The sequence below is a fragment of the Gigantopelta aegis genome, chromosome 4 (assembly GCF_016097555.1).
Source record: "Gigantopelta aegis isolate Gae_Host chromosome 4, Gae_host_genome, whole genome shotgun sequence".
NCBI lineage: Eukaryota > Metazoa > Mollusca > Gastropoda > Neomphalida > Peltospiridae > Gigantopelta > Gigantopelta aegis.
In genome coordinates, this window is record NC_054702.1 from 28,399,215 (window position 1) to 28,421,727 (window position 22,513).

At 36.5% G+C, this 22,513-nt stretch overlaps 1 protein-coding gene across 1 annotated transcript; it reads right to left on the bottom strand.

The window, feature by feature from the left end:
- Positions 1–1,172: 1,172 nt before the first annotated feature.
- On the bottom strand, positions 1,173–17,084 carry LOC121371993 (coiled-coil domain-containing protein 174-like). Its single transcript, XM_041498231.1, has 11 exons — positions 17,046–17,084; positions 16,051–16,155; positions 15,564–15,667; positions 14,906–14,967; positions 13,379–13,532; positions 12,298–12,396; positions 7,647–7,807; positions 6,897–6,991; positions 5,752–5,881; positions 3,712–3,864; positions 1,173–3,163 (listed from the first exon to the last, which is right to left on the bottom strand). The coding sequence occupies exons 1-11, from the start codon at positions 17,082–17,084 to the stop codon at positions 1,848–1,850; spliced, it is 2,418 nt and encodes an 805-aa protein (XP_041354165.1). The 3' UTR covers positions 1,173–1,847.
- Positions 17,085–22,513: the final 5,429 nt, after the last annotated feature.

The window sequence follows — 22,513 nt, forward strand, 5'->3', positions numbered from 1 at the left end:
TATGGGGTACCTGTAAAAAAAAGTACTCGAATTTTGTGCGGAACTAGGGTAGTCATAGATGCTACCCGTTATCTCAGAAACAAGCAGCTTGACCCCCAATTTTTTCTGATTCACTTTAAGTGTGAGGGGTGGTAGTATTTATATCCGTGGCATTTATGTTGATTGATATGCTGCAGGTAGGAGTTTTAACCACATGTTTTCTATTGTCATCTATGGGATTTGATTTGGTAGTATACACCCGTATATCAAGGCTTGTGGTATGTGATGTACTGTATGTAGGGAAAAAGCATATAAAGTTAAAAATAGAAAAATGTACTGGGTTTCCTCTCAAGGCTTGTCAGAATTATTCAATATTTTAAATCCGATAATCGATGATTAATTATTATCAATGTCATTAAACAAAACAAACTTCAACTTTGATTGAGATAAAATGTGAGTACACTGAAGCAGGGCTTCTAGAATTTTTACAAACTCCACTAGCCATGGGATCAGCGATGTACTAGCCATGATAAAAAAGTTCACTAGCCCTACTTTACTTTAATACAATTTTACTAAATAATAGTAAGTCAGATATGTCAGAATATTCATATTTACAAAATAGACAAAACTGCCATCACTTGTCCAACAAAAAAAAATCACTAGCCGTCAGGCATGGCAATAGTAGTTATTTACTAGCCCAACATTGAATATCACTAGCCATGGGTGTGGGGCTACTATAATCTAGAAGCCCTGTCGAAGGAGCTATATTTTATTACACATCATACCTCTGGTGCATACTGTACTCGAGACACATCCTGCCTCCAATGTATAAACAGTATTACATTTTATTTGCCTATATTTAAACACAAACACTTGTCAAAACCAAATTTCATTTTTATTTCCTGACTTTTTGAAATAGTAGATGTAGTATTTACCATCGGTGTTAAAGGCACAGACCCTAGTTTCAGCACATGAAAATTAACAATAAGTTTAGTTATCTACAAACCTACAACACACATTTGGATAAGGTTATAACAGAGAGAAGCTAAAGTCTGTGATGGTTAAACAGTGAAATATGGTCTAAAAATAACTAGAGCTTGTCTCGATAACTATAACTTCTCAGACGAACATGCGTTTTTAGAAATATGGAAAATGCATTTTGGGAAATTGCAAAAAAATGGATGACCAGAACAACTTCAGGTGTATGAAAATTAATATTCTAAATAATAAAATGCAAGTACTTCTAATTTAAATTATCAAAAATGGCTTTAATAGTGAAAAATATGCCACAGTGTTTAAAAACTAGGGTCTGTCACTTAAAACCTCTCTACTTCTAAATCATATAGCATTGTAAATGTTATTTCATGTCATACACGAATATAGCATTGTAAATGTTATTATTTCACGTCGTACACAATATCAAATTGTAAATGTTATTGTTTCACGTCGTACATGAATATAGCATTGTAAATGTTATTATTTCATGTTGTACACGAATATAGCATTGTAATGTTATTATTTAATGTCGTACACGAATATAGCATTGTAAATGTTATTATTTCATGTCATACACGAATATAGCATTTTAAATGTTATTACACGTCATACACAAATGCGACATCTGGTTTTTTAAATCCAATATAAACTGCAAAGGTATTGGTATCATTTCTAAGCTGTAGAGTTTCACCTGTATTTTGTTATATCTGTGTTAACAACTTTCAATTCATTCTAACAAAATGGATGCCATGAATGATCCTAATTCCTATATATTTCACTTATTCTAAATTTTGTCCATTTCCTTTTTATTCAGTTTTAATTCATTCTGATAAAACAGTTGCCATGAAATATCCTAATTCCTTTATTCTTCACTACACTGTTTCGTTTCTAATGTCCTTCAAAAATTTGTCAACAGCCTCATCTGCAGTGTGTTCCGTCCCTGAATCGGATGATTTCTGTGTGTACAGCACTGCTCCCCCACTGTAGTTTGACCTGCCTGGAGCCGCGGTGTACTGGTTCTCACTCGCACACTGATTCAGCGCCTCCGTGTAACTGCCTGGCTCATACGCTACAGCCTCCATCTCCGTACTGGGCAGAAACTCGCCACCAATCGGTTCCGACTCCAGCTCGTTCTGAATAAACCTTGAATCAACAATGCTCAGTTTAGGAAGACGTGGACCATGCTCTGTTTTGAGCTGTAAACCACTGGTTGATACTGTTGACCCATCAGGTACAGGACCAGTACTGGATGCTGAATGTCCATAATTGGCTTGAATGGTGGTGCTTCCAGCAATGTTGGGATTCACAGTATGTAAACCACTGGTTGATACTGCTGATCCACTAGGAACAGGACCAGTACTGGATGCTGAATGTCCATAATTGGCTTGAATTGTGGTGCTTCCAGCAATGTTGGAATTCGCAGTCTGAGTATTACTGGTTGATGATGCTGATGATGATGCTGATGCAGACCATCTGTACCCTTTATTTGGTATGTAACCAGGCACAAAGCAGCCTCCTGGCATCCTGTCTGATGAAACTCTTGTGTTATAGTCTGAAGAGCTGTCTGGTAATGGATACATACCAGACATTTGTTGTGTTGCATCTGTGTTATAATTTGAAGAACTGTCTGGCATATGATACAAACCAGATGTTTGTTGTAGTGCACAAGGGTTGTAAGCTGAAGAACTGTCTGGCATGTGAAGTGAACCAGATATTTGCTGTGGTACAAAAAGGTTATAATTTGAAGAACTGTCTTGCATATGATATTTATTGGGTGTGTGTTGTGATACACTGGTGTTGTAACTTGAAGAAGAAATGTTTTGCACATGGTATGCAACAGGGATCTGTTGCGATTCAGTTAACCTCTGACCATATGTTTGTAAATCTGCTTCACTACTTGCCGTGAACTCTTTGTCTCTAGTGGGTATTTTGCTAACATTTGGAGGTAAAGGAATATGAGAAACATCCACTGATGGTGTCACAAGTCTTTCAGTCTTCAGAAGACTTTCATTCTTGACTTTTTGTGGGATTGTCGGTTTGTAGGAAGACTCCTTTGCTTTGCTAGACAAGTTTTTAAAGGATTGTTTCACAATGGGTTCATCTTTGTAGAAACTAGGAGGAGCGAACTCATCTAAACGTTCATCTTTTCTATCTTGAGAATATTTTTCAGCAGAAAATATGGGCAATTCTGAAGAAAAAAGAGAGGAAAAATAGAAGAATAGCATTATTATATAAGTAGAAGAATTACAAATTGAGGTTATTTAGTCCTTTAAAAAAATAAGAAAACAAAATATAACCAAATACTATCTGTCCTTTAAACAATTCAATGCATGTAATTAGTAATTTCAATATTGGGGTGGGGGCATACTTGTACTAAAACTGTAACATATTTAGTAACATGAACATGAATCCAAGGTTTTATTTCTGAAATTTAACTTGAGATCCATGGATCTGATTTTGAAAACATTTAATGTTGTTTTATATAGAATTGAAGATTTTCAGTTCCACTTCAAAACATAAAAGTAAACTATGTCACAAAAATATTAATATATTAATTAATGATATTAAAATAATAATATATGCATGTATAATTAAACATTAAAGATTGGATTTTTCATATTCGTATTTTGTCTTCAAAATTGGAAATAAAAAGACATGATGGCCTTCAGGAAATAATGCCAAATATTGGTGTCTAACAACACAGGTGATAAAACCCTGCTAGCTTGATTAACTTACGTTCTTTTCCCTTGTCCCACTCTCTGACGGGAAAATCTTTTCTCCAGCTGTCATCCCTGGTAAGAGGTTCAACCACTTGTTTCTCTTTTACCTCAGTTTGTCCCAACATTTCCTCATGTCTGGGTCCGATTTCGTCTCCAGTCTTCTCATCACCTATAACAAAAACATGTACCATTACTTCCTGATTTACTTAATACAAAACTGATTTGTCAAATTTGGTTGAAGGTTATACCTCTTAATCAATAACACCAACAGAGCAGGCTTTATAATTTCTAATTTTATGGTAAGCATTTTGTTTTATTTCCATGTCCTAGGATCATTGGAACCCACTGGAAACTGTTTTTATGTATTCATGGTAATAGTGAAACATGATGTGTGAATGGGTAACAGATTTTTGTTTCCATGATATTGCTGACACGCTGCAAGCATGCTACCGGAAATAATAATTTCCATGAAATCTGGGAGGCCTGCAGAGTACATTGATTAATTAATCATCAGCTGTTGGATGTCAAACATTTGATAATTCTTACAGGCAGTCTTCGGGGGAAACCCGCTACATTTTTCCATTAACAGCAAGGGATTATTTATATGCAATGCGATATATATTAACATGCTCCTATACCACTAAGCTTTCGAGCATGTCTGTTCCGGGTCCGGTCTCTGGATAGCCAGAAGCCTGATCCTGGACATTTTCCCACTGACAGAACTGCACATGCCACATCCCTTGATATACCAGTCTTGGAGCAATGTTTGGGACAGGGAAAAATAATGGGTCTGTAAAGGGTTACTCAAAACAAAAAAATCTTTCACTATTATTTTCTTTATTTAATAAAAACAGGTCTCTGAAATTCGGTTTGTGATAAGATTGTGCCCCTTCCAAAAATCACCAGGCCCGTAGCATTGTGGACATTATTGGGGTGGTGGTGGTGGTGGTGTGTCAAATGAATGAGCGCCAAAGGCGCGGGTTATTTAGGGGGTCCGGGGGCATGATTCAAAGGTTATTTGCCTGTTACTGTCACTCACACCATTACACTCGATCTGTTAGTCTCGCTACAACTTTTACATTCAGTCGAGATGTAAAGGTTATCCCTGCTACGGGCCTGATCACTCACCATTATTTTCTGGTTAATTTAATGAAAACAGGTCTCTGAAATTTGGTTTAAAGATTGTGCCCCTTCTGTAGAGGTCTCTTAAAACAAAACAAATCACTCACTATTATTTTCTGGTTTATTTAATAAAAAATAAAGTCTCTGAAATTAAAGATTGTGCCCCTTCGATCCTTCTTGGCAGTCCTATTGGGTTTCTCTGTCCCAACTGGTGCCCCACTGGTACATTAAAGGTAATGGTAAGTGCTGTCCTGTCGGTGGGGAAAGTACACATAAAAGATATTTTTACTCATGGAAAATGGTAGCAGGTATTTTCTCAAGCCTATTTCACATGTGTCCTAAATGTCTGTCATCCAACAGCCGATGTGTCATTACACAAAGCACACTTTACTTCATTAATGTTAGGGGCGGGATGCCGTTCAGTGGTGAAGCGCTCACCTGATGGGTGGTCGGTCTGTGATCGATCCCCATCGGTGGACCCATTGGGCTATTTCTCCTTCCAGCCAGTGCACCACGACTGGTATATCAAAGGCTGTGGTATGTACTATCCTGTCTGTGGGATGGTGCATATAAAAGATCCCTTGCTGCTAATCGAAAAGAGTAGCCCATGAAGTGGCAACAGCGGGTTTCCTCTCTCAATATATGTGTGGTCCTTAACCTATCTGTGGGATGGTGCATATAAAAGATCCCTTGTTATTTATTAATAGAAAAATGTAGCCGGTTTCCTATCACTATATGTCAAGACATCCAATAGCCAATGATTAATAAATCAATGTGCTCTAGTGGTGTCGTTAAACAAAATTAAAAAAAAAAAAGAAGTTCATTAATGTTACATGTAAAAATAAGCCTAGCAAGTGATAATGAGTGATTTCTGTTCTCTACATGCATCAGATTTCTATAAGATTTGGTCGTACACTGGATACTCTAAACTTGCCTTCTCCACCTTCCAGTCCCATTAAGCCACCTTTCATTGTCCTGCGCTGTTTCACTTTGGCAAGTCGGGCACTCAACAAGGCCTTCCGTTTTTCCTTCAGTCGTTCACGTCGCAACCTCTCATCTAGCGTCTGATGTAGAAAATAACACAAATAAACATGATAAAACTATTTGTTTTATCCCACTCAGTAAATAAACTAAATATAAATCCAAGTAAAAGCTAAGAGGGGCAAAGCAAAATCCAGTGAATAAAAAGTTAAAAGTTTGTTTTGTTTAATGACACCACTAGAGCACATAGATATATTAATCATCGGCTATCAGATGTCAAACATTTGGTAATTTTGACAGTGTCTTAGAGAAAACTTGCTACTTTTCCACTTGCAGCAAGGGCTCTTTTATATGCACCATCCTACAAACAAGATAGAACATACTACAGACGTGGTGCACTGGCTGGAACAAGAAATAGCCTAATGGGCACACCAACGGGGATGGATCCTGGACCGACTGTGCATCAGTTGAATGTTTCAGTAAAGAGTCCATACCAGACGTTAAGAACAAAGTGTTTTAGATAACACTGGAGCTAATGAAGGTGTTACACCAAACACCCAAAACTTATCAATGCACTTGAATACTTCCACTTGTTGCTACACCAAATTCGGTTATGAAGCGCTTTGAACCCATTCCAGTTCAGTTTTATTTATGATGTCACATCATACGAAAGCGATACAGGCCATTTATATCCTCCATATTGCAGGTCATTATTGTATTTTTAAAGATAAAGGAAAACTGTATGACGTCATATAGAAGCAAAAACACAGGTAAATTACTTGACGTCATTTGACATGTCGTCATATAAAAGCCGCAAAACCCTCCTGTTACATGAGAACCGTATTTGGTGTAGCATGTTCCAAAGCACTTTCGTGGCCAGTATAGCAAGGGTGTCATGATCAGCTTCCAGTTCAAAGTGCATCGATGTGCATTGGCGAAACCATATTTGGTTTAGCACCAACATAACTCTACATACTTTCAATAAAAGTTAATAACTATCTACAAATACCTCAATCCACAGGCAGTGTAACATTTTAAGCAATGTCCATTTTTTGTGAAATACTACACAGAAAACAATATGTTAATATATTCTCAAACCTGTTCTCGAAGTTTGTCTAATATTTCCATCTCCTTCTGTCTGGTTTCTTCACTCCTGGAGAACTGGTAATAGCCAACGCCATGGGATCGAATCTCTACAACAGATGAAATTATGTTTAATAACAAACTGAATAAAGAAAGAAAGAAATGTTTTTACGACGACACTGAAAACATATTTCTATTTACGGCTATATGACATCAGACGTGGTTATGGACATACCACAGCTATTGTTATCCCAGTTGTGAAGCGCCAGTTAGAATAAGAAATTGCACAATGGGCCAACCGATAGGGATCGATTCTAGAGGAGGAAGAAGACGTAAATGTTTTATTTAATGACACACACAACACATTTTACTTATGGTTATATGGTGTTGGACATACGGTTAAGGACCACACAGATATTGAGAGAGGAAACCCACTGTCGCAACTCTTTTTGATTAGGAGCAAGGGATATTTTATATATGCCATCCCACAGACAGGATAACACATACCACAGCCTTTGATATACCAGTCGTGATGCACTGGCTAGAACGAGAAATAGCCCAATGGGCCCACTGACGGGAATTGATCCCAGACTGACTGTGCATCAAGCTGAGCTGCGTCCCACCCCATTCTAGAGGAAGACAAAACCTGAGATGGGCAGAAAACCTGAGTCTAAAGAGGGTGATCATTACACATACAAGACAGAATTTCATATGTTTATATTGAAAACATTTGAAAGAACCGATGAAGTATCTTCTATATATTACCATCATAGCGGACATTAGAATAATGTATCGCCTGGTTTCTAGCTTCTTCTTCCTCTTTTTCCCACTTCTGTCGTAACAACTCTCGCTGCATGTCACTAGACATCAGGGTGGGTGTTTCAGTTTTATCAGATGTTGATTCAGGGTCTGATGAAGTCTTATTGCTGTAAGAATGAAAATTAAAATTAATGTTTGTTTTGTTTAACAACACTACTGGAGCATACCGATTAATTAATCATTGGCTAGTGGATGTCAAACATTTGATAATTTTGATAAAGTCGACAGAGGACACTCACAACATTTTTCTATTAGCAGCCACAGATCTGTTATATGCACTTTTCCAGACAGGACAGTACATACCACAGTCTTTGATATACCAAACATGGGGCACTGACAGAAAAAACTCAGTGGGTCCATTGAGATGGTTCGATCCTATGACCTAACCACCCCTCGTAAGAATAAATAAACGAAATGTGTACTCGCACTGATTGCACTACAAACCGGCCTCGGTGGCGTCGTGGCAGGCCATCGGTCTACAGGCTGGTAGGTACTGGGTTCGGATCCCAGTCGAGTGAGTGCAAGGCTCAATGGGTAGGTGTAAACCACTTGCACCGACCAGTGATCCATAACTGGTTTAACAAAGGCCATGGTTTGTGCTATCCTGCCTGTGGGAAGCGCAAATAAAAGATCCCTTGCTGCCTGTCGTAAAAGAGTAGCCTATGTGGCGACAGCGGGTTTCCTCTCAAAATCTGTGTGGTCCTTAACCATATGTCTGACGCCATATAACCGTAAATAAAAATGTGTTGAGTGCGTCGTTAAATAAAACATTTCTTTCTTTCTGATTGCACTACAGAAACTATATATGGTATCTGAAAGTAGATGCAGCCACACCCAATTCAGGGCTCACTCTGCCCACATTCAAATTTTGTCCGATTTATATGTCGATACTAACGTTTTGTTTCAATTAGGGCCATTCAGATATTACACAGCATTTGAGGGGTGTAGGTGTAGATCCAAATGTTATATATTTAACAGCATTATGTAATGCAGTATTTTTATTACTCAAATATTTTCTTATTTTTTCTTTCATAAATGCTGTCACAGTAACAATGTTTAAAGTAGGTATCATAGCTAGATGTATTCACACAATAAGGATTATAAACCCAGGGTTGACCTGAAAACCATGGTCGCCAGCGGGGCTAGTTGAAGACAAATCTTACTGGCCTTCTCAAATTCAACTAGCCCTCCAATTATCACACTGAAATTTAACTGCACAGCCAAAATTAAAATCAGAATATTCTTTGTTGAATAATAACCATGTGCTCACCGTATATAGTCTGTTTCCTTCAAAAGGAAACCAATGAATTGACATTTATTGTAACTTCATAATGAATACAGTTAAAATTCATGTACAAATTTTTTATTAAGTTTTAAACCTATACCAACTCAAATAACATTTTAAAAAAAGAAAAAGAAATCCAGTATAAATAAAAATAATTCTTTACAAATTACTATTAAATTATGATGATTTTTAATACAGGGGTGAAAACAAAATGCTAGAACAGCCGAGGTATACAGCTTGACTCGCATTGTCTCTGAAGTAAAAACAAACAATGCAATACAAAGAGAATAAAGATAGAACTGCGCGTGCTTTAGTATATAAACCTAGTCTGGGGTGGCAGTCCTCTTTGTGGCGATGCAAGAGGGATGAAATAAACTGGCGATGCAAAAAGGGGTACAATATCCAGTAACGGATTTCCTCAGGAATGGCTGTCCTCCTATGAATGAAATATGCACACGTGTGCTTTTAATTTGGATACTGTAAATGCTACAGCAGTAGGCTACTAATAAAATAAATAGCAAAAGAAAAATAAACCTGTAAAAAAAACCCCCCAAAACCCAACATTTTACCAAAATATATGATGTACTTAGTTATTATATTACATAGCATAACGGCGTACTTATTGTTTATTACAGTAATATTTGGAAAGTTATGTCATCATGTAAGCCTTGGTGTCAAGACTTTAGATCTGATGTTTTTATTTAATGCAAATCGCTTAAATTTAAAACAATACCGACAACAACAATCAGTTAACTGACCTTTGGAATAAGCCCTGAGCTGTAGTAATGGAAAAGGTCATTGTTATTTGTATATATGTGCATGCGTTCATTTTAGTGTGATTTAAAACAACAATATAGATTTTGATTTTGTCCCAGAATAATAACAAATGTCAAATAGTGGCTCTACTAGATAATTATGGCGTATCCAGTCCATTCCAATAAGCTGATGAATTTCAGATTTAAAAAATACATGCAATGTCTTCAATATGTCCCCAGCCCAAAGCCACAGAAGCTGAGTCTGGCGCTGTTAAAATATAGAGCGCATTCCATGTTTCTGCTGCTGTAGTTTGTGCCAACACAGACACAGTGTTTTTTGTCACATTCGATTCAGTTTCAATGGCTTTCTTTTTTAAATGGTATAATACTCGCGAGACCCTAATATCGATGGTCGCCTAACGGACTACCTTTGTAAAATTCTTAGTTGCCTATAACCAATAAAGGTTGCCACGGGCAACTGCTAATTTTCAACCCTGTAAATAAGAGTTAAAATGGGTCTCAGCATTTTCCCAAATCACAAAAGAGTACGTTAAAATTATATATTAAACCTATCGCATGACTTGTTTGTGAATGGTAAGAGGGCGGCTCCAAGCATTACCTAATATTTGGGCGGGATGGGGTGGGGGGGGGGGGGAGAGAGTTTAATCTAGCATTACGGAGTGTTAAGAGAGAGGGAGGGTGTCTAAGTTGCACAAAAATAGTGCTTTGTAATATTTGAATGACCCTTTAGCAACATTTTAATAATTTTCGTGGAAATGCTGTATATTATCTGAAAATGGTCTGAAACAAAATTCCTACCATTATGAGCCATGCTAGTTATACCAACATTATGTTAATAATATAAGATAACTTTTAAAAATACTTTATTTTGTCCGTTATTTAGGTATCATGTATTAGGCATCCATTTCCAACGTAAACTAATAGTTCAAAAGAGAGACAACTCTTGTTGACATGATCTAAATAGGGACTATGTTATGCAAAATAATAAACTTAAATTTTAATATTACCTCAGTTGGAAATCTCTTTATTGTAATTAATGCTAAACATGCATTCTGAGACTATTGCTAAAAGCAATAAATATCACCTACTAGTCCCAACAAACTGTCCCATCTCCCATGGTACATGGCCATAACAATGTGGAAAAATGGGTAAATCGTCAAGAAAGTCAAACTTGATCTGAATTAGCCAGCTTTTGCACGGTGCTACATAAATCTGTCTAGCACCCTGGGGATGGATGATTTCTACATATGCCTGACATTGTAACTCATGTTTCACGACGACTGATGTCATAACTCATGTTTTTCAAAATTCTGTTGAATTAGATATTCCCCAAATTGTCCTTTCACATTATATCATTGTTTTAAAAATATTTCAACTTTATATTTATTAAATTGTTACATTTTTATGTCGTTGCATAAAGTGGATTATATTTTCAACGTATGATTAAATGAATTTGTAAGTGAAATGTTTTTTGAAGTGTTCTACAATAAACAAACAGTAGCTTACAAAATTAATGTTTTGTTACTGTAATTAAATGGGCAAAAAAAAGAATCAATCACCATTGTGAGGTATAGATATGGTAATTCCAATTCGAGGGTTGGAATTGACATATCTATACCTCACAACAGAGATCAGTTCTATTAGTCCTCTCTGGTTTGACTGGTAGGGAACTAATAATGTTCAGGTGCCCTCTTCCAAAGTAAAGCAGTAGTCCACAATTCTATTAGTCCTCTCTGGTTTGACTGGTAGGGAACTAATAATGTTCAGGTGCCCTCTTCCAAAGTAAAGCAGTAGTCCACAATTCTAATAGTCCTCTCTGGTTTGACTGGTAGGGAACTAATAATGTTCAGGTGCCCTCTTCCAAAGTAAAGCAGTAGTCCACAATTCTATTAGTCCTCTCTGGTTTGACTGGTAGGGAACTAATAATGTTCAGGTGCCCTCTTCCAAAGTAAAGCAGCAGTCCACAATTCTATTAGTCCTCTCTGGTTTGACTGGTAGGGAACTAATAATGTTCAGGTGCCCTCTTCCAAAGTAAAGCAGTAGTCACAATTCTATTAGTCCTCTCTGGTTTGACTGGTAGGGAACTAATAATGTTCAGGTGCCCTCTTCCCAAGTAAAGCAGTAGTCCACAAGAAGGGGTGGGATGCAGCCCAGTGGTAATGTGCATGCTTGATGTGTGGTTGGTCTAGGATTGATCCCCATCGGTGGGTCCATTGAGCTATTTCTTATTCCAGCCAGTGCACAACAATCCGTATATCAAAGGCTGTGGTATGTACAATCCTGTCTGTGGGTTGGTGCATATAAAAGATCCCTTGCTACTAATGGAAAGATGTGAGTTTCCTCTCTGTGACTATATGTCGAAATTACCAAATGTCTGACATCTAATAGCCGACGATCATTAATCAGTGTTCTAGTGGTGTTGTTAAACAAAACAAACGTCTTAGTTCACAAGACGGACAACTCTTGTTCACATGATTTAAACAAGGACTATACTATGCTGCTGTACAAAATAATAAATAAAAGAATTTAAACTCACCTTAGCTTGGAATTGAATTCTTTATCTCTTTGTTGTAACTCAAGTACATCTTTCTTCATACATCTCCGAGATCGGCCAAGTGAATCAACGTAATCCACCCTACAATAAGAAATGGCTTTATTAATTACAAGATTAAGACTAGACTGACTAAGTGTACGAAGCTTACTCTTTTTAGCTAATCTCTTCCCCTCTCCTACACCAAAAAACAAGACAAATATCAACTTTTTTATGGTTATCATCTTTATTTCAGTTAAACAAATTTATGCTCGAATTAGCCAAGTGCACAGTTTTTACACTTGTAATTTATAAATGTTGATCATTGTGAATGGTACCTTACAGACATTGATTTAGGATTGTGTAATAGAGGGGCTGCATCACATGTCCCCCTCCCCTCACTTTGTAGCAGCAGCGATGGTTTTTATATATTTATACATGTTTATATGCCCGTGCCCATAATATTAATATAATATAATTTAGTGTTGTTCTTAAACAATACCTCTCACTGTATACAAATGCAAAATAATTACTTTATTTAAAATGGGGTGTGGATGGGATAGTTCAGTGTTTGACAAATGTTTAAGAAAATCACTAGCTCTCACAGAAGCTTTGGCTAGTGCCCTATGTTTTAGTAATATAGTTGATAATGACAACTAGCCCAGCCACAAATTCACTAGCTGGGACCGATGGCTAGAGGATTTGTCGAATCCTGTGGCTTGATAGGTTTGTCTTGGTAGGTAGATGGGCCACTACAGATCTCAAAGAGAAAAAACTTGAAGGTCGTGATAAATTGCTCTGCTAACTTAAATAATAGAGATCATATCAGATATAATACCTTAAAAATATACTGCGCCTAAATTAGCACCTACCTATAATATGTCCGTCCCACAGGGAACACTTTTTTCATACTCTGAAATTTACTATTTATTTATTTTCTGACCAGATTGTTTTCTAAATTGCCCCAAAATAAACCGAAAATATTTACAAAAAAAAAAAAAAATGTAGGAAGATGAGACGGACTATAAGCCAGTCACATTTTGCTTATGAGTTTAATTTTGCCAAATGTCTATGATCACCAACTGACCACTGTTCCTCTGGAGGTACGCACTCTTCTTCCATGGGAAGCTCGTGCTGTATCTTCTGTACACTCTCCATCTTATCCTTGTTCCGCTTCTCCACGATGTTGTCAATAACCTTCTTCTGAAAGTCAACAAGGTAGGTGCCACTTCCATCTTCTTCTGCAAAACAAACAAGAGGATTTTGAATATTTCAAACTGATACAGATACTTGCCAAATTTAAGTTAATTCATTTACCTTTAGTCATGTACTTAAACATCATAGCCCAGGGTGTTTTACCTACCAATTTCTCACTCGGGCTACCAGATATCTAAAAGCAGTAGTCCACCAGGCTACTCAACATTTTTTTGCACATCCAGTTACTCTTCAATCAACAAGATGCTTAAACACCTAAAAACCAACCTAAAACAACATGGCTAAATAAAAATAAATGATTTTGCTTTTTGACGTCTTTTAAATTTTTAAAATTAAAATTATGGGGCTATCAATTTTTACTGAGGTCTACCAGATTTCATAACCTGGTAGCCCAGTGGGCTACCAATGAAAAATATTACGGTCAAGGCCTGATAAACATGAAGAGGAAGGTAGTGGTAGAGCACTCGCCCAAGGTGCAATGGACTGCAGGTCTGATCACCTTCTGTGGATCAGTTTTTTCCACATTTCAGTCAGTGTCCTACAACTGGTACACCCAAGGCTATGGTATATACTGCTCTGTCCATGAGAGAGCGTATAATAAATTACCCATGCTGCTTTATTGTTAGTAGCTTATGTGGCAGCATCTTTATCGAGAAAGGTTGAAATAACTAGAATATGCAGGGCTAGCTCTGGCACTCACAAAATTCACCAATTGCTAATTTTTTAAAGAACTGACAAATTTTACTTTTATTTGGCGAAATAATTTCAGGTAATAATTAATATTTTGTTAAAAAAATAACCAAGTTTCTGCTTTTTATTTTTATTTAATAGATAATTTGGCGAAATGTTTTTCTCACCAAGAGCTAGCACTGCGTACGTGAGACCCCAATTAGTCATAATTAAAAAACAATGTCCTACAGTGTCATTACTCAAATATTCTTTTCCTATTCTTTCATAACAGAACAATAACATGAAACAACCAATATTAACACATGCATATAGTCTGGTAATGGTCGTTTTATTATAAACAAAGCAATTCTCCATGTGAAGTGGCACAAAAGTGGAGGCTATAATCATATGAATAAATCTAATTTGACCCGTCAAGAATGCTTTTTATTAGGTATCAGAAAGTCGGGGCTCACACTGGAACAAATTTTGGTTTAAACAATTTTGAAAAATGTATTTCTTTGAAATTTTATTAAAATGTGGTTAATTTGAGGAATGCTTTATTAGCCAAAGACTACAGTTTGTAGCCATTTTGTATAAAATTAACAATTGGATATTTGGCAATGTACAGGGCGAGCCCTGGAAAGTACTTAATTCGAATGTTAGTGCCAATTTCACTGTGGATACATATACATCTAAAAAGAAGCAGAACTATTGATATCTTTGTTAATACCTGGGATGTCTGAACTTTTACAGATCTTGTCATACAGTTGTGCTTTGGCCTCTAAAGATTTCCTGTAAAAATATATTGAAAATGAAAAGAATCTTTTATTTGATTGCAATTTTTTTTTAACTTACTGGGAACCATGTAAATGGCTGAATAAAATACTTTTTATAATAAATTAAATACACATATTTTCAGGAAACATTTTACAGGTTTTGGATGGCACTAAAATTATGCATATATCAAAAATATACATGCCAAAATGAAGTAGACCTCTGAAAATTATGTAAATGATCACTTTGTTAACCGAATGCTACCACAAGACTTACTTTGCAAATTCAGTTCAACATCAACTTCATGGTTGTAACAGGTTAAGCAAAATCAAATTCAGGTAACCCATTTTGGCTTTGCATAGCTCATCATAACCAAGTAAAGATGTCCTAAATTTAATAAGTGACTTGCAAGAACTACGCACAAAAGAAACTATCATTCTTTCAATTTTTAGAGACATGCTAAAGCATTATTAAAAAAAAATAATGAAATGGTCAACTTTTGCCAATTTGAGATTTTCATATAGAGTAAAAACCAAAGTAGTTGACACTGATGTAATGATTTCTACTACTTAACCATTACAAGAAACGACACTTATTACAGAGTTTAAACTTACTTCGACTTATCAAAGATGTTTTCGTCCTCCTCCTTCTGCTCCAAGTCTTGTTGTGCCCTTTCTAACACACCTGCATTCTTCTTACTCCAAATGTTTGTCTTTGTCTAAACAAAACAAAGATACCAACTCACTAACTGAGCCAAATCCCATCCTACTCTCAACTAAAGGCAGCAAATAGTATGCTATAAAATTATTGGTCTTCATTCATATTGAGGATAACATTCTGGGGCCTAATTCACTAAACTCTCGCAACTTTGTAATTTCGCAGTGCAGTGCTAAAAGACTTGCAAAGAGAATGCTTTGTTGTCTAGCAGAGCCTAAGAGACCTTTGTGAATTAGGCCCCTGGTCAGCAAGTTCCAGCCCACCGTTTTATATAATCCTGTATCTACCACCTATATGTACAGATATCTGTATCATTTATAAATATAAAATATGTCACGTACATGTATGTGTTGCATTCATCAACAAACAAAATAAAAAAGATACCGTATTAGTAGTTTTTCCTTTGATATATCTTCCATCATTGCTGACTGACTTCTGTCGCTTAAGCTCTTCTTGTTTCCTGAATAGCTCTGCCTTAAGGTCAACAATCTAAAAAAATACAAGTGTAACGTGCATTATTTTTCACACTCGCCAGATTGAAATTACCTGCACTGTACGAGCGCAATCACACTCGTGCACCTTAAAAGACAAGGTCTGTAACAAAACATTTACTTATACTCAAAGGCAAAAGTTACTGTGACATGGATTGTTTGGAGTAATAAATTTGTGAATGTAAACCAGAGAAAATGTACATGAAACAGCTCAAAGAAATGCAACCAAGCAGTTGTTGCAGCGATTGCATGCTTTGTGCAAGAAACATGGAATATTCGGAAGAAATGCTGTCCAGTGTTCACCATAAAAGGTCAGACATTCAGTCGCAAATCACTGCCACTCTGTGTAGTCTTCAGAAGTCCAGAAGTCAGAAAAACAACATTAGTGAACTGTTTGATGCAATTTCATCATGCCACACCTCAGTGAAAATGACAGATGGCTAGTCATAGGGATGCTTGGATCTGAGACATCGCAGCGTGACGTCACACGTCAATTCAACATCCACAGAAACACCATATGGCACTTATGGCAACTATATCAACAAAACAACCAGGTCAGGGACCGTCAGTGGCGTCACTGTCAATTAAGGTGTAAAACATTTGTTTTGTTTACATTTGTCTGTGTATTCCTTTTCAGTATAAATAAAAATAACCGAAAAAATTTATTAGTATTCAATCTACAGCATTATACAGTTGTGCCACGACTTGTGGCGCCCTGGTACAGTGGTTGGAACGAGAAAAATTCCAGTCCACAGAGGGCGACCGAACCTGCGATCTATCGTACTTCAAGCGAACGCTCAACAACAGCGACATCCCGCAACTGAGTGGCATAAACATAATAGACTGTTTTAAATAATAAAGGGAAACATAATAATGATTGGTACTCACTGACGATACATTCATACTTCCAGTTTTCCTTTCGTCCATAGCAATCTGTAGTGATTTTCACCTCTTCCGGTTATGAACCCCACTATTCTGTGTGACAGTTGTAGTAGGACCGCAAGATCACAAGTCAAATCAAATCAAATCAAATCATTTATTTATATATGAATCATATAAACATGGCATGGCATACATTGGACAACATACATAATTAGAATATAAAATGGTAAGATCAGACACATAGTAATAATAATGATAACAATGATTATATACGTGTAATAGTTATACATATACACGTAAATGTGTGCAGTGTCACTGAGTGTGTATACGTGTTTATTCAAGTCGTGTTGTAGTAGAGGGTCTGGTAAGTTCATTTTGCCTATGGTTGAACATTTCATAACAGAATTGCCCAACAGTTGGAGTTACTTGTTCTGGGCTGTCAAGAAGGAAAACACATTTTCCCAGTTCAGACAGAAATGTGAACTCAGAACATATTTGACCGACTTTATAGTATAGTATTTTTCTTAAATGCATATTTATTGGACACCGAGTCAAAAAATGAATCTCTTCTTCTGGTTCTTTTTGGCACAACCGGCATATACGGTCATTTCTATGGATATTCCTATAACGTCCTACCTCCATTTCCAGTCTGTGAGCACATAAACGTAGTTTTGTGAGAGCTTGTCTAAAATTGGTATTTTTAAAAATATATTTCAAGTAATTTGTCATTTCATATTTGTTTTTAATATGTTTAAATATTTGCAGCTTTTCAGAGTTCTGTAGCTTAATTTTAAAGAGTTCGTAATATCTGTCATCAAGGATTTTGTTTGCGTAGCTAGATTTTGATTTTGGGTGAATTTTAGCGTTAGTTAATAGACTTTTGTCAATGTTGTTACTATCAAGAATACCTTGTAAATAAGCATGCCAGCCTATGTTGTGTTGTGTGTGTAGCTCTTTGCTACAGGATACTGCATCATACAATATAGATCTTGATTCTTCTACATTTTCTAGGGACATAAAATATTTACAAATATTTGTATGTATGCTATTTTAAGTGGGTAGCGCCCCAGTTCACTCCTGCAGACAATGTTAACACTGTTTCACATACGAAATATCCTATACAATAAAATACAACAACTCTGCCCAGACTTTCAACATCTAACCAACAAAGAGAAATCGTTTTTTCTCTTAGACTGCCCAGGGAATATATCCGTAATAATAGGTCAGTCGTGCTATGAAATGTTAAATCACAGGACAGAACTCTCTAGACCCCCTACCACAGTCTAGAACAAACTAAAAACAAAACCACATAACTATACTTTTATTCTCTTTCATGTATGCATTTATATCTGTATGTTATTTTATATTCATGCAAAAAGGCAATTCATTTTAGAGTTTTATGTAACATTTTAACATGTTCATGATGGTAGCATCATTATTAGCACTACTAGTTTATGTTTATGTACATTTCTGTATAATGCATATATGGAAATAAATGATTTGAAATTGAAATTGTTTCGTGGGACTTGAAGATTAATTTTACAGAATTTTATATGTAATTTTTCAAAGAGTTCAGACTCTAATATGTCAAAGAATTTGTATTGGTTGTGTTTCTTTAGTTTGCCATGCAGTTCCGTGCCCCATACGTCCCGAGTTATAAAGTAGAATAGGTTTAATTAGTGTATCAAACAATTGATTATATATATGTGGGGGTGGATTGACACCAGAGAAAGCTTGGTGTAATCTGAAGAGTGCTTTTGATCCCTTATTACTGAGTACAGTTTTAGTTTCGGTAAAGTTTCCATCTAAGTTTATAGTGCAACCCAGATACGTGTATGCATTTGTTTGAGAAATTGTATTGTTATCTAGGTAGAGTTTAGTAGTTGTGGGGCTTTTCCCTTTTTGTATGATCATAAAATTTGATTTTGAATGGTTTATATTTAGGTGCCATAGCTTACAGAAGTCATCAAGACTATTAAGACATTCCTGAAGGCCTTGTGGGGTTTCAGACAGGAGGAGGAGGTCATCTGCCCATAACAAATGGGATAGTTTTTCAGGTGCACATATAGTTGATTGAAAATTTAGATCATCTATGAAAATGTTAAACATGGCAGGGCTGAGTGTATCACCTTGTTTTACCCCTATATTTGAGGAAAATGTATCTGTAATGTTATTTGCGAACCTAATTGCGACTTCAGTTTTGTCGTAGATTGATTTGACAATGTTGTAGAATTTCCCGCCAATCCCTAAATGTAAAATTTTAAGAAGAAGTCCTTCTCTCCACACAGTATCAAATGCTTTTTGAAAATCAATAAAACATATGTAGAGTCGTTTGTGTAATTTGGTTACATATTTGTTTATTAGGGTTTTAAGAATAAATATGTTGTCGGCTGTTCTTCTACCTTTCCTAAAGCCAGACTGGTTATCTGATAATAGTTTTTTTCTTTTCTAAATGATTGACTAGGCGGTTATTCAGTATCATGGAGAAAAGTTTTCCTAGACAGCTTGTTATAGTTATTCCTCGGTAAATTGTCGGGTCCATTTTGCATCCTTTTTTGTGAATTGGAGTTATATATCCTTTAGTCCAATAGTTTGGAAATATGCCAGTTTTGTACACCGCATTAAACAATTTAACCAGAGAAGAAAGTAATACTGATTTTCCGAATTTTATCATTTCATTAGATATTAGATCAAGCCCGCAAGATTTGTTATTTTTTAGGCATGTAATAGCTACTATGACTTCTTGGGTTGTAATATGGCCGTCAAGGTCAGGGAATATTGTTTGTTCATTTTCCCGTTTACGGAGTTCTTCTTTGAGTAATTGTGATTTTTCATCCGTGTGAGAATTGGTGTCATTGTTTAAGGATTGGAAGTGATTTGTTATACGTTTTACAAGTTCGTTAGGGAGATCGATGTCATCTTTGTTTTTGTTTTAATAATGTTGTTAATAATAGACCAGTATTCTTTTGGGTTATTATTTTGTATGTCCTCCATTTTGTTATATAATTTTTCTTTTAGGTCCCTCTCTACCTGTTTGTTGGCTTTATGTATTTTTTTCTTTGTACTCATTAATCTTGTTCGCAGGTTAGCATTAAATGGGTCTGCTTTTAGTTGCCTAGCTAGGTCCCTGAATTGTGTTTGGAGTCTAGAAGTTTTGATTTTTTGTTTTTTCTTTTGGGTCCTTTTAGAATGATTAATTTTTTTTGTTGGCGACATTCTAGACGCTGCAGTTAGCACGATATCATTTAATGAGCTAACAGCTTGGTTAATGTTATGGACAGATATTTCAGTATCCATAAAGTTTTGTATTTTGCTAAGCGAGTCAGGTGATAGAAGTTCTTGTTGATACATTGTACTGTTGTCATCATTGATTTTATTTTTGTGTTGCGTTGGATGCAGTATCGTCTCTTCTGTTAGTATTGGCATTTGTTTGCATTTCATAATCACAGATAGTGGGCAGTGGATGCAATGGGGAGACATAGCCTTAACATTTAAACTTATAATATCGCAAAGTCCCTTTTCTTCACAGATAACATAGTCAACAGCGCTTGTTCCTTGTGCATTAAAACATGTTAAATTACCTAAATAGTCACCAGGACTTCTCCCATTCAGAATGCGGAGGCTTGTTGTTGTGCATAAGTTTATGAGATGTCTGCCATGTGAGTTAATAGACGTGTCTTGTGAGTTTTGTTTTTTGGATATATAATCTGGAGTATATCCTTCAGGAAGGGGTAGGAAGTCGTCTGTATCATGCGGTATATAGTCTTTAAGAACTGTTTGCATCAGCAGTGCGAGCATTAATATCTCCCATTATTAGTACAGTGCCCGCCATGCTGTAGGTTGCTATTTCAGCTTCTAGGGTGGCAAATTGATCTTGAAAGTAGGGGGACTCTACAGGAGGTATATACAAGGAGAAAAGGAAAAGATCAGTGTCCTTCCCGATGGCTTGCCCCGATATTCTTAGCCATAGCGTAGAGTTGTTATTTTTGAGTCGAATAGTCAATAAAAGCTAGCGGCTAACATTCGACGAGTCGAACTATAGTTGACATTGACCTCTGCCACGTGTAGTAAAGCATCATTTGTTTTTAAAGTTAAAAGTTTGTTTTGTTTAACAACACGACTAGAGCACACTGATTAATCATTTTGTAATTTTGACATGTAGTATTAGAGAGGAAACCCGCTACATTTCCCATTAGTAGAAAGGGATCTTTTATATACACCATCTCACAGACTTGATAGTACATACTTCTTTGATATACCATTCGTGGTGCACCGACTGGAACGAGAAAAGCCCAATAGGCCCACCGACGGGGATCCTAGACCGATCGCGCATCAGGCGAGCGCTTTACCACTGGACTACGTCCCGCCCACATCAATTGTTTTACTATACACTCGTAATAATATGGTAGTCCATAGTCATGATCACATGAATTGTGATTGGAAAACTTGCTAGGGTGTGTAAATGCACGGCTTATCTTCTGTATAACTTAAAAGTTCTATCATAGTTGTTTTCCGCCGAAATAATTATTAAATTTGTGTTTAGAAACACTGGCATAGCCGGGATGGGGGTATGGAGGCCACCCCTCTTACACCCCCTCACCTTTTATATTTTTCTGCAGCCTACATAACCCCGACTCAGAGTGTGGTTGCAGGTGCGTGTGCAGAGGACGGAGGAAGGGGACTTCCCATTAGAAACTTCGCTAGTCAGTCTAGACTCCAATCTAATTAAACTTAGCTCCACTGGTAGAGCTAATTTTAATCAGATTGGTCTAGACTTCCTTGCATAAATTCCACAACATGCGCCTGGTGTGCGGCTCCCCCATTGTCAGTGGCTCCCTAAATATAAAATCTTAGCTACGTCAACACTTAAAATATATTAGATTAGAATAGACGTTTAACGACACCCCAGCACGAAAAATACATCGGCTATTGGGTGTCAAACTGTGGTAAATGCCACCAAATAAAGTGATGATTAACATCAATATAAAAAGTCAAATAAAAACACAGTGTAAAGATACTAAAGAACTGTGCAAAAATACAAATATCACAGATTGACGAAATTAAAATTTAGAATAAAAGGCAATATCACGTAGAAGTTGCAATAAAAGTTCTGGATGGAATCGAAAGGATTCCATCACATTTCTTTCACCAAATTTCCGTGTAGCCCAAGAGCCTGAAGTGAAGCCCAAGCAGTAGTCGAGATCCATCACAGTGACCGATTGCGGAGTCGAACCCACGATGATGTGATTCTCACCTCACCACGCACACCACATGTCCAAATCCAAAGACCTCAATACTTAAAGATGTAACTATTAATATAAATACTTCGAACTACATAACCATACAAAACTACAATCAAATAATTCCATGTATTAGTAGATAAACGGTAAAAAAAAAAAGGGAAATCTATGGAGGGTGTCACGGTGTGTATACACTGTTGGTCGCTCCATAGTAAACACGCTAATAAAGATCCA

Bases quoted from the DNA above. Each gene is read 5' to 3' on its own strand.
- LOC121371993 (XM_041498231.1), bottom strand. From the start codon at position 17,084: ATGGACGAAAGGAAAACTGGAAGTATGAATGTATCGTCA. The intron at 14,968-15,563 runs GTAAGTTTAAAC...ATATTTTTACAG, and splicing joins AACATCTTTGATAAGTCGAA to GAAATCTTTAGAGGCCAAAG. The intron at 5,882-6,896 runs GTTTGAGAATAT...TTTCTACATCAG, and splicing joins TAGACAAACTTCGAGAACAG to ACGCTAGATGAGAGGTTGCG.